Genomic DNA, 10046 nt, shown 5'->3' on the forward strand with positions numbered 1-10046 from the left:
GTTCCAAGGAAAGTGCTAACAAGCAATCAAGCATTCCCCTCTGGAAAACGTAAAAACCTCTTTCTTACTGTTGAATGGAAAAAAAAAACAAAAAACACCACATCAACTAATGACACATTCCGCGGCTGACGAAACAGGATTGTGACCAAAATACTAAAGCAGAATACTGTGCTGCTTTCCTGGCGGACCGGAGGACTAACACAACCTGGAAATACTCAGGACATCTGTAGCGTCATCTCCGTCTTATGGTCAGGAAATGTTGGGGTGGAACAAATAATTTATGCAACATCTTATTAGGTAGGGTTACATTTTAAATTCGGAATTAATTCCTGTTAATTCTGAATTAACAGGATACTCTTACGAGTTTAAATGGAAACAATCCTGAATTAAGGTTTACATGGAAACACGTCATTACCTAATTCCGCTTTAGTTCGACATGCTGGAAGTGGTTCTGATTGGACAGGGGGCAGATGTGATGTACTTACATCGACTGGACATCAACAAAGTTCGCTTCCTACTTGTCATCTTTTGTGTCGTAACATTGAAAGGTCCATACCAAGTATCAGTTTTGCTGCTATTTTTATTGTAATTTTGAAGCACCAGCTCGACACAAGAATCCTACGTCACTTAGTTTTAGCAGCTGAGAAGGAGAAGGAAGATAGACTACCGAAGACGGGAGGCAACGTGCGGAATATGTACATCATTGGGACAGGGACAAGTTAAGGAGCTTGCACAGACGACCGGATATAACTTAAAGCTGAACATTTTTCATCAGTTCAAAGTGGAATGAACTTTTATTGAGAATTAAAACTCCCATGTAAAAGTGGCCATTGTGATCACTAAATGTTTTGTAAATAGATATTCAAAAACTACCCAAGACATAGTCTGCATTTTGATGAAAATAGGTGTTTTAGGTTTTTCTTTGAAAGTATAAAAATGGTTTGATAAACATGTTTGTGGTTTTAACTTGTTTTTTTTGTTTTTTTTTAAAGAAAATCTCACTTTTTCTAACTCAGATTTTGTTTTGTTGGGTCTAATGTGTTAATATAGCATTGTCAAAGTGAAAAAAGACTAACATTACTCAAATGATGTGCTGAAAAGAATGATACCAAATAAAGGTAAATAAGCTGTTTTATATATAAAATATAAAAGGTAAAAACTAAAATAGTACAAAATAAATAAATAGCCACCACAGACTGCAGTGAATTAAAACCTAAGAATATCTTCACTGTATTACAGACCTTCAGATGGAATAAAAATTCACCAGAGTTTATGTGAATAAATAACGGCAATAACAGGGCCAAATTTGGTAAAATAAAATAAAAGTAGAAGCACAGCTTGTATCCCTGGCCCACTGGGCTGACATAAAATATGGATCTTGGCCGAGATTCTACAGGTAAAAATAGAAAGTATGTGTCAGCTCTGGGGATGACGGTTACCACAGATGATCTTGAAAGGCATGTAAATCGTAAGGTTTTTTTTCTCATCTAAAAAGCAAATGGAAGAGACTAAACGTGGATTCTTATGGTGGAGAGGCTAGAGGCAAGATAAATCTGTCAGCTATGTGTCAACTGTTGAGCTTTCTTGTAATTAATGAAGTCCTCCTCATCTCACTGCCGAACCTCTGGTGGTTTGCTGCTTCTGGCATGGGCTGTCAACTGTGCAAAATAAAGCTATCACTGAAACGCTGCTTTTTTCATTGCTAATTTATCAACAAATTACTCTTCAAAATGATAAATCTATCAGTTTTTGCACTTTAAAACAGACACCTCAGCAGATCTTCATACATGTTCAGTTGTGAATAAAAAAAAAAAGAGGCAAAAGAACACTTGATCGACTGGGCAAAACAAGCGCTCAACAAGAGCTTCTGTTAACATGACTTATATGGCTGATACCATCAGAACAATCTGCTTTTTGTTTATTTTTTTCTCAATTGAATGAAAACCAGTTAAAAGTCTCAAATGTTATAAAATTGTCCTTTAAACTGCCTAAAGTTAATCAAAGGAGGAAAATAAATGTGACAAAAGCTGCTCTTTGTCATCGAATCAGTCTGATGGGAAATCGGTTCCACCTGATCCGACGGGGTTTGAATCTGCCCTCAAGTGTTCAAGATTGTTCCTGTGCAGTCATGAGGTGCTAATGACTGTTGTTTGTGTCTCATTAGGTCGTTGCCTGCAAATCTCCCTAAAATCCTACTGACATCATAAAGCTTACTGGTTAACTCCAGTCCAGCGTAGCCATACTACAATAAGACACCTGAACCACTCACTGTTGATTAAATGTTTTGCTTCCCATGGTGCGAGACTGCATTGATGAGAGCGACATGTGTGCCAAAGGTAAGGCCAGAGAGCGCACCTAAGCAGAGCTTGGCAGCTGCGTCCTGTGTCCGCTGGCCGAGCTGGGAACACATTGTTTGCACACCATGGCTATTGTTGCCCATTCGGCTGAGCATTCAAAAGCGTTATTCCCTCCACTCTGGAGCCGACAGCGCCACGCAGATAAAAATCTGCCCACTTGGTACAAATGGTAAACACTCAAAACGCTGAGCTTTTAGTTTCCTCTGCCTCTTCCCCTCCACTCTGACACATGTGGATGAGAGCGGTAATGCGCAGCGGCTGGAGAACCCACTGTATAGTTCACCAACCTGAAGAGACGGCATACACCATAATCCCAAATGGGCTTTGTACTTGAACACAGCGCAAAAGTTACTCGTGTGCGGAATTCAGGTTTAAGTTGCCTTACTTAGACTACAGAGCAGCTCATCTTTCCTTGTGACACACAAAGAAGATACAAAAGCATTCATGGGGTATAATAATGTAATAAATAGCATAATCATTTTAAATAAAGTCTGCTCAGGAAGAGGAAAAGTAGCAGATTTAGAAGTAAGATGGGACTGGAGGCTCACATGGTGTACCGGAGCAGGTCATTGAAACTCGCTTCCAAATAGGAAGTGAGAAGAAATACACCAGGGACAGGTTACACACTGTACCATGGTTTAAGGGTTAATCGTTCTTATCAGTTCCTGATTAAACTCAAAGATAAGTCCTAAAAAAGAAGCTCTTCCTAGACAGGCTGACATTTGCAGATTCATGGCTCTGTGAGGACTTGTCTTGATGAAAACACTGCGCTTCATGATAAAAATGTAGTTAAAGATTTATATGAGGTTTCCTATGAATACAAACCATTTGACCTCTTCTGTAATCAACACAAGTAATCTATTACAATGTGTGTCTATGAGAACAATCAGAATGGCTAATATTTAAAAAATTCACAACCCTGCGACATATGTACTACAATTTTTAAACTATTCATATATATGGATAAAATACAAATAAATAAACATTATATAGAAATTCATGAACCTGCCCTTTGAAAGAACAGAAACTACAATTTTTTTTAATTATAACCCATCAATTAATCCACTGCCCTTCAGTTCAGACAACTGTATCATCAAAATGGAAGATTGTCCCACTGACAACTAGAATGATAACATTTTAAGTCTAAGTCAAACCACATAAAGCTCTAAACATAAAGCAAACTGGATTTACTTTTAAACTCGTCATAGCTCTGGCCGTTTTGCATGAGACCTCATTTGGCTGGGAAACCTGACCTGCCTTCCTGCCTGCCAACTTTCTTCCTGATCAGATTCCACTCGCAGATGAACACTGAAGAATTGCAATTATCATTTCACATCAGCAGATCTTCCGAGAAGTTCGTGTGACTTTGCATCTCATGCCCGACACTGACATGTTAAGTTGAATTCCACACATACTTCAACCTTCCAGCCGGCTGCAGGCGAGTATGAGCACATATCAGAGAAACATGTGACTCTGCCATGACTTAGCCTGCCATTGATCTGGGGCATGTGAAGGATTTCGAGGGACTTCTAAACAATGACAACAAGGACATCCATGATCCACATGATGCTGCAGGGTCTCTGTTTGTTGCGTGTGTCCTGTGTTGTGGGTTTCGCTTCAGTAAGCAGGCCGATTGACGTGTGGCGCACCGACCTTGTGTCCTGGTGATAACTACTCCGCAATTATGGGCGTAATTGTTAAGCAGGTAGGTGCGAGTTACAGTCAGGGGGCCAAGTGCATTGCAGACACACAAAAAAGTCTCAGAAAGTACTTAACAGCTTAAAAAAAATAAAATAAAAAAAAACACACTGCGAAACAGAATATATATTTATGCACATATTTCTCATCTCAACAACTCACGTTACTGCTCCAGTAGATATAACTGAATGGAGGCAACACACTTAGAAGATGACTACCTTATTTTTCTCAGCTATATCGAAACAAGCAGGTGAGGCAACTAATCATTAAAGTACAGTCATACATTGGACTACATGAGTAAACAGGTGTACTTCATCTCTAATATTTGCCTTCGGCACACAGACCACTCCATGCAGAATGACGTGTGGCCCCCTGACCTTGTCTCCTAGTGATAACTTGAGCTGTAATCCAGCCAGGAGAACACAGACGGAGGCTCTCGGCAGAGGAAACTCAGCAACAAAACCTAGAGAAGGCCAACTGACATGAAGAAAACTGTTATCGCCTCTTAAGGATGTACGTTTCAAGACGGCTGGAGTTTCACTGTGTGTCAGGCTCATAGACTGTATATAAAGAGATGGACGGAGCCTCCGTGACGTCACCCATAAATTTCTTAAGAGCTGAGTTGAAGCTCGGTGGATGGTTTCCGAACATCGCCACCTTGGCAGAGGCATGCGTGTCGTCTCACCCAGAAAATACAAATATGGGCAAAGAGGTGGAGCTGAGACGGGCGCTGTGAGCGTCATGGTGGATGATTGACATCGAGCGAACTCCAAGCTTTCTGTAGCTAAAAGCTAACCGAGCTAACCCAGAGATAACAGAAGCTAACTAGCTAATGGAGGTTAGTGTGCTAAAGCTAAGTCACGCTGTTAACTGGCTAAATAACCGCAGTTGTTCTACGTTCTTCGTAGAAGACGGAGATTGGTACCTGTCAATCAAGAGGACACGCCCCTAAATATGCTGAACTTCGAGATTAAATTACTTTTAAACAGGCGAGTTAGAAAAAAATTCACTCCCCCCACAGTTGTCATGAAGGTAAACCTGACCTATTAAACCTAAAATGGATTTTTGAACCAGGCTGTAAACATGTTAATTTCTGCCGTGAAGTTGGTCTTTTTAACATGGGAGTCTATGGGGATTTGCTCTGTTTTGGAGCCAGACCCTAGTGGATGAAGGGGGAACTGCAGTTTTATGCATTTCTGCATAGGCTTCACTTTTAACCACCGGAGGTTGCCGCTTGGTCAGGCTGCATTTCCTCTGGATGTCAAGTCTTCTCTGCAGTGGCGGGTTAACAATTTGGCTTGAACTTTGTTCTTTCTTTAAATTGATAAACAAGTGCTCCTTTTATTGCAAGTCAGTAACTTAAGGAGGGAGAAGCAGGTTGGCTGACTTAATATGCTGGCTTGTTTGTCAGGCAGCAAAGCTAAACATAGGTCAAGCACGTGACCAGCAATGTGAATAAGCTATATATCACTGCAGCTCATGTTGGCCAACTCTTCCCTCAGATATGGACTTTAGCTTTATTTTAAGGCCCTTAAACATAGGAACCACAAAAAGTGATGATACTCCTCAGCATCATAGAAAACTATACAATCTGGCATTATGTTATTATCATATTCAGTATTATACAGTGAATAAATAAGTTATTCTGTCAATAGCTTTTTTCTTCACTGATATTTTATGACAATGCCAAAATTCATGGGACTGAAACTGTAAAAAAAAAGTGGTCCGGGGAGCATGAAACATCATTTTTATCCATGGATAAGCCACCACAGAATCCAGAGACTATTTGGGGTGTGATGGAAAATGCTTTGTGCGGTGGGAGGACTCTCCCATCATCAGTACAAAATCTTAGTTAAAAATTAATGCAAAACTGCATGAAAGTAAATCTTGTGATATTGCAGAAGCTTACCATGACAATGCCACAGCAAATGTTATCAAAGCTGTCAAGGAAATTATAATGTGTGACCTTTTTCCTGGTGACGACTTTTTAAGGGCCAGGCAGAATGACAGTCATGAGTCATGACTGGATATGTAAAACCTTTAAAGAAAATCCTTGGACTGGGTGCAAAAGGTAATCAACTGTTAACATATCGGTGAGGGAAAATGTTAAAGTCAGAAATATTGCTCTCATTTAATCACTTTTTATACTATTATGGCCACTCAAAATTATTGTTACATGAACACTAATGTCCTTATTAACTTACATGTTCGTTTGTTAAACAGAAATAACACTTGCAATCTAATTTTAGTTTTCAGTCATACAGTCCCCTTGTAAAAGAAAAAAGGAAACTGTGTCAGCTTTTCAATGACTTTTTTTTCCCCATGAAGTTTTCCACAAACTTCATTCTATTTTAACCTCTACCTTGGTTGGTTGGGATGGAGCTCAGATTTGTTATACTCCACCCTCTTTCAAACATAGCTAGCTAGAGAGCTAGATAGATATTGAAAATTTTAAGCTCTGCTCTGAGAAAAGGCTAACCAAGTATGGCAAAAGAAGAGCCCATAGAAAATGCCAACACTGGCCTCCACTTTACTGAAATGAATAGACACCTTGAATGGTCAAAGAGGAGACCTTAGATGTCAGTTTCTTCTCAGGCATTAAACATTTTAATTCATGTGAATATACTTTGTGACAGCTCTCTTTTATTCTAATTACTGTGCAGTTGAATCTTTTGGTAGCAGATTCTTTTTTTTATGACTAATATTCTTTCATATAAAATATTAACAATAAAAACAAATTCTTGCTCGTAAAAAGCATGAACTGGTGTTTACAGGAAGCTGATAAATGTTATTTAAATCCCACGGAGTCAAAGCTGACAGGAAATAATTTGCACTGGGAGAATATTTCAGTGACATTTCCCACTACAAATATCCATCGTCGTTCATTAACACCTCAAGGACCAACTGTTTTACTCATTTTATTTGACATCCACTCTGCAATACTCCTGCATACAAATGAAATTAAAGTTAATTAAACTCAGTGATTTGTGAAACAAACTAAACAGCAGCCTAACATGTGCCACATCTGTCACATATTTAAGAGATGGAACATTTTATAATGGATTATCCAACTTAGCCTATGGCATTGATGAGATATAGCATTTGTGTAAAGAAATGTGAGATTACTGAGCTCTAAAAAGAGATAAATTTAATGTTGAAGACTTTTATGTATTTTTTTTATTCACAGTCCAGCACCCATTGCAGCTAATACAGATTAATACTGACTCCAAGGTGCTGATACAGGGTGACCTTATTATTGTCAAGCCAGCTTTGATGTCGGACTTCTGTCTCATGTCCTGATGTGTTGTAGCCTATCTAATGAAGCCTCTTTTGAAGCTTTACAACTAGATGAATTGTTTTGTAAAACTCTAAAGCTACAAGTGGCCCACTTACCTGGAAAGGCAGTATGTTGTTGCTGTTGTCAGTCCTGAATACGCTGTCTTCCATCCAGGGCTTTGGTGCGAGGGGACCTGGTCTTGGGAATTTGGGGGGTGCTATGACATTGCTGGTATATGGTTTTTTCATCGGAGAGATTGGGTTGAGGGGTGACGGCACTCCGACGCCGACTCCCACCCCGACCCCTACACCGACGCCCACCGCTCGGCGCGGGTCTCTGCCAGCCTGCAGCCCGCTCCATGGGTTGGAGGCTGTGCTCCATGCGGCGTTTTGATGATTATTCCAAGCGGACGATGAAGCAGAGGAAGACGACGAAGACCCCTTACTGTTATTCATGATGGTCTGGTAAGCGTTTCTCTGGGGGAAAGGGCCTTGGCTGGGACTGACAGGAGACCTCCTCTGTTGGGGCTGCTGCTGCTGCTGATGCTGTTGGGACTGGGGAGCCAAGCCGATTTGTGGGGAGAAATTCCCCCCAAAGACTGGGTTGACATGGTGCGGGAAGTTCTGGAAAAGCATGGTTCCATTCACTGAAGGTATTCCTTGGAAAAAGCTGTCGTCCACGGCGTTTGACGTTCCCGTGGACCAAGTGCTCCCAAACGAAGAGGAAGGAGAGGAAAGGGGGCCACCGGTCTCCTGAGGCTGGTGGTGGAAGCTCAAGCCGGGCAGGATCGGCGACTCCATCAGTATTTTGTCCTTGCTGCCGCTGTTCAGCGCTGAAGCCGCTTGGTTGCTCCCAGTCGACGGGCTCTCCGACTCGGATGAAGAAGAAGTGGGCTCCGATGACGGTGTCGGTGTGGAAGGAGGAGGGTCTACTTGCGTCGGATCTTGCTGGTGATGAGGCTGGGCTTTGTTTTTGTCCATCAGTAAATCATCCTGCATGGCTTGCTGAGCTGCAACAGGGGGAAACAGACATGATGAGTTCATATTATTATTATTGTAATTCAGGAGATCACACACCGGGCTCGTGGGACTGTGTTTGTATCTGATGAACTGGGAGAGCTCCAGCGGGGATATGGTGTTCGTGGGACCTGACAGATGCAAAGCGAATGCGTGATCACCCATTTAGCCGAAAAGAAGAAGAAGAAAACGGGAGAAGAAGAGGCTGGAAAAGGCTAAACACTCTCCAAGGTTACAAAGTGGATCATAAATCCCACAAATTATACGCGGACACTATATGGTAACAGATATTCACCAGATTTCGCCACGTCTCGTTTTTTCCTTCCACGCAGGAACTCCAGAGCTGCAATGTGAAACTGAATCGGTGACTTTTTTTTTTTTTTTTTTGCCAAAGGACCTCCCCTATATTCATTTACATACGTCAGTAAATACAGCTGTCCTTCAGCAAGGTGAAAATGCACTTTTACCTTGACCTAGACATGTCGACAAACACATGACTAGATTCTTTTATGACTTCCGAAAGAAACGACACACTTCAATTTATTTATTTTTTACTGCAGCAGAAAGTGACGCAGCTGGACTCCTTCATTTTGTACGCGTTTCTAGTGCAACTAAATATGATATTTATCAGAGCATGGTGTAGACCGTAAGGTGAATTAAAGTTTACAAACGATTAGAGTAATCCCAAATCGGATTTAAGATTTTTATTTTACTGCGCAGAGATAGCTATTCTGCCAGAAGTCCGCATTGACACAGGCACCGGTTTTACATAATACAATATGTACTTTGCATTTTAAGGCCCTAACAGGCTAAAGTTACTAAATGTCCTCTATTCATATTGTATAGCTGAGCCTTTCTTACTACATGAACCTATCAGTTACTTTGCATTTCGGAGACAACGCCTTGCAAAATGCTCAAACAAAATGCACATCATTCCAGATGGCAAATTTAATTTTCAGAATCACCAAATAGATTTGGATGAAAAATATTTGAAGATGCACACATATGGTTGAGCATAATCTGACAAATAATAACCATTCGATTTTATGTCGTCATTTAATCCAAGGTTAAATATGTGCTAAATTTAAACCAGTGGCAAAACAGATGAGCTTCCCCTGGTAGAAGCAGATCTAACATGCAGCTCTAATACTAAGGCCTTTCAATAAAAAGGATGCAATAGTATGAAGACTGAAAATAACACTCTGGGTGGCATGCCTGATCGTTTTAGCACCATAACTGTGTTGATATGAATTGGACTTTAAAACATAATCACACCAGCATGCGTTGCAAACACCCCACCAGTTAATCCGTGTTTTCTCCTCCAAGAGCAATGCTTCCAAGGTCATCAAAGCAGCACAATCAGCAACCCACGGTGGCTCACTTCATCGGCCCTTTATGGCAGACCCTGACCAAAAAAAGCCCTGACCCTTCAGCTGCCAGTTTGTCACTGACCGAGACATCCGCTTTACGTTTCATGAAACTGCCTTGCCATGAAATCCCCTTCTAATCCATATGTGTACCCCTACAAACGACAAAACAGCATGCACACACTCTGAGGTTGCCTCTATGTCCAACGTGGAATTTAAATTACCTTTATCGTTCACCGTTTCAGACTCTGAATAAAGAAATTTCTGTATGGCCCCCGTCAGGGTTCAGATATGACAAACGAGCTACCCTTGTGCCGAAGTAGTCAGCAGT

The 10046-nt window shown here is 41.0% G+C and overlaps 1 protein-coding gene across 8 annotated transcripts in view; it reads right to left on the minus strand.

The window, feature by feature from the left end:
- cpeb3 (cytoplasmic polyadenylation element binding protein 3) overlaps window positions 1-10018 on the minus strand; it is a gene marked incomplete at its 5' end in the record, with an annotated part of 44714 nt that extends 34696 nt beyond the window's left edge. For 4 of the 8 annotated variants that reach the window (XM_079248394.1, XM_079248393.1, XM_079248392.1 and 1 more), the window contains 2 exons: window positions 7449-8341; window positions 8644-8709. In XM_079248394.1, coding sequence (XP_079104520.1) covers window positions 7449-8330 — 882 coding nt within the window. Of the gene's footprint in view, window positions 1-7448; window positions 8514-8643; window positions 8710-9647; window positions 9732-9939 lie in introns of those variants that run through there. The other 4 variants (XM_079248388.1, XM_079248387.1, XM_079248390.1 and 1 more) reach the window with 3 other exon arrangements.
- Window positions 10019-10046: the final 28 nt, after the last annotated feature.

Source organism: Telmatherina bonti (genome assembly GCF_933228915.1).
Source record: "Telmatherina bonti genome assembly, chromosome: 11".
NCBI lineage: Eukaryota > Metazoa > Chordata > Actinopteri > Atheriniformes > Telmatherinidae > Telmatherina > Telmatherina bonti.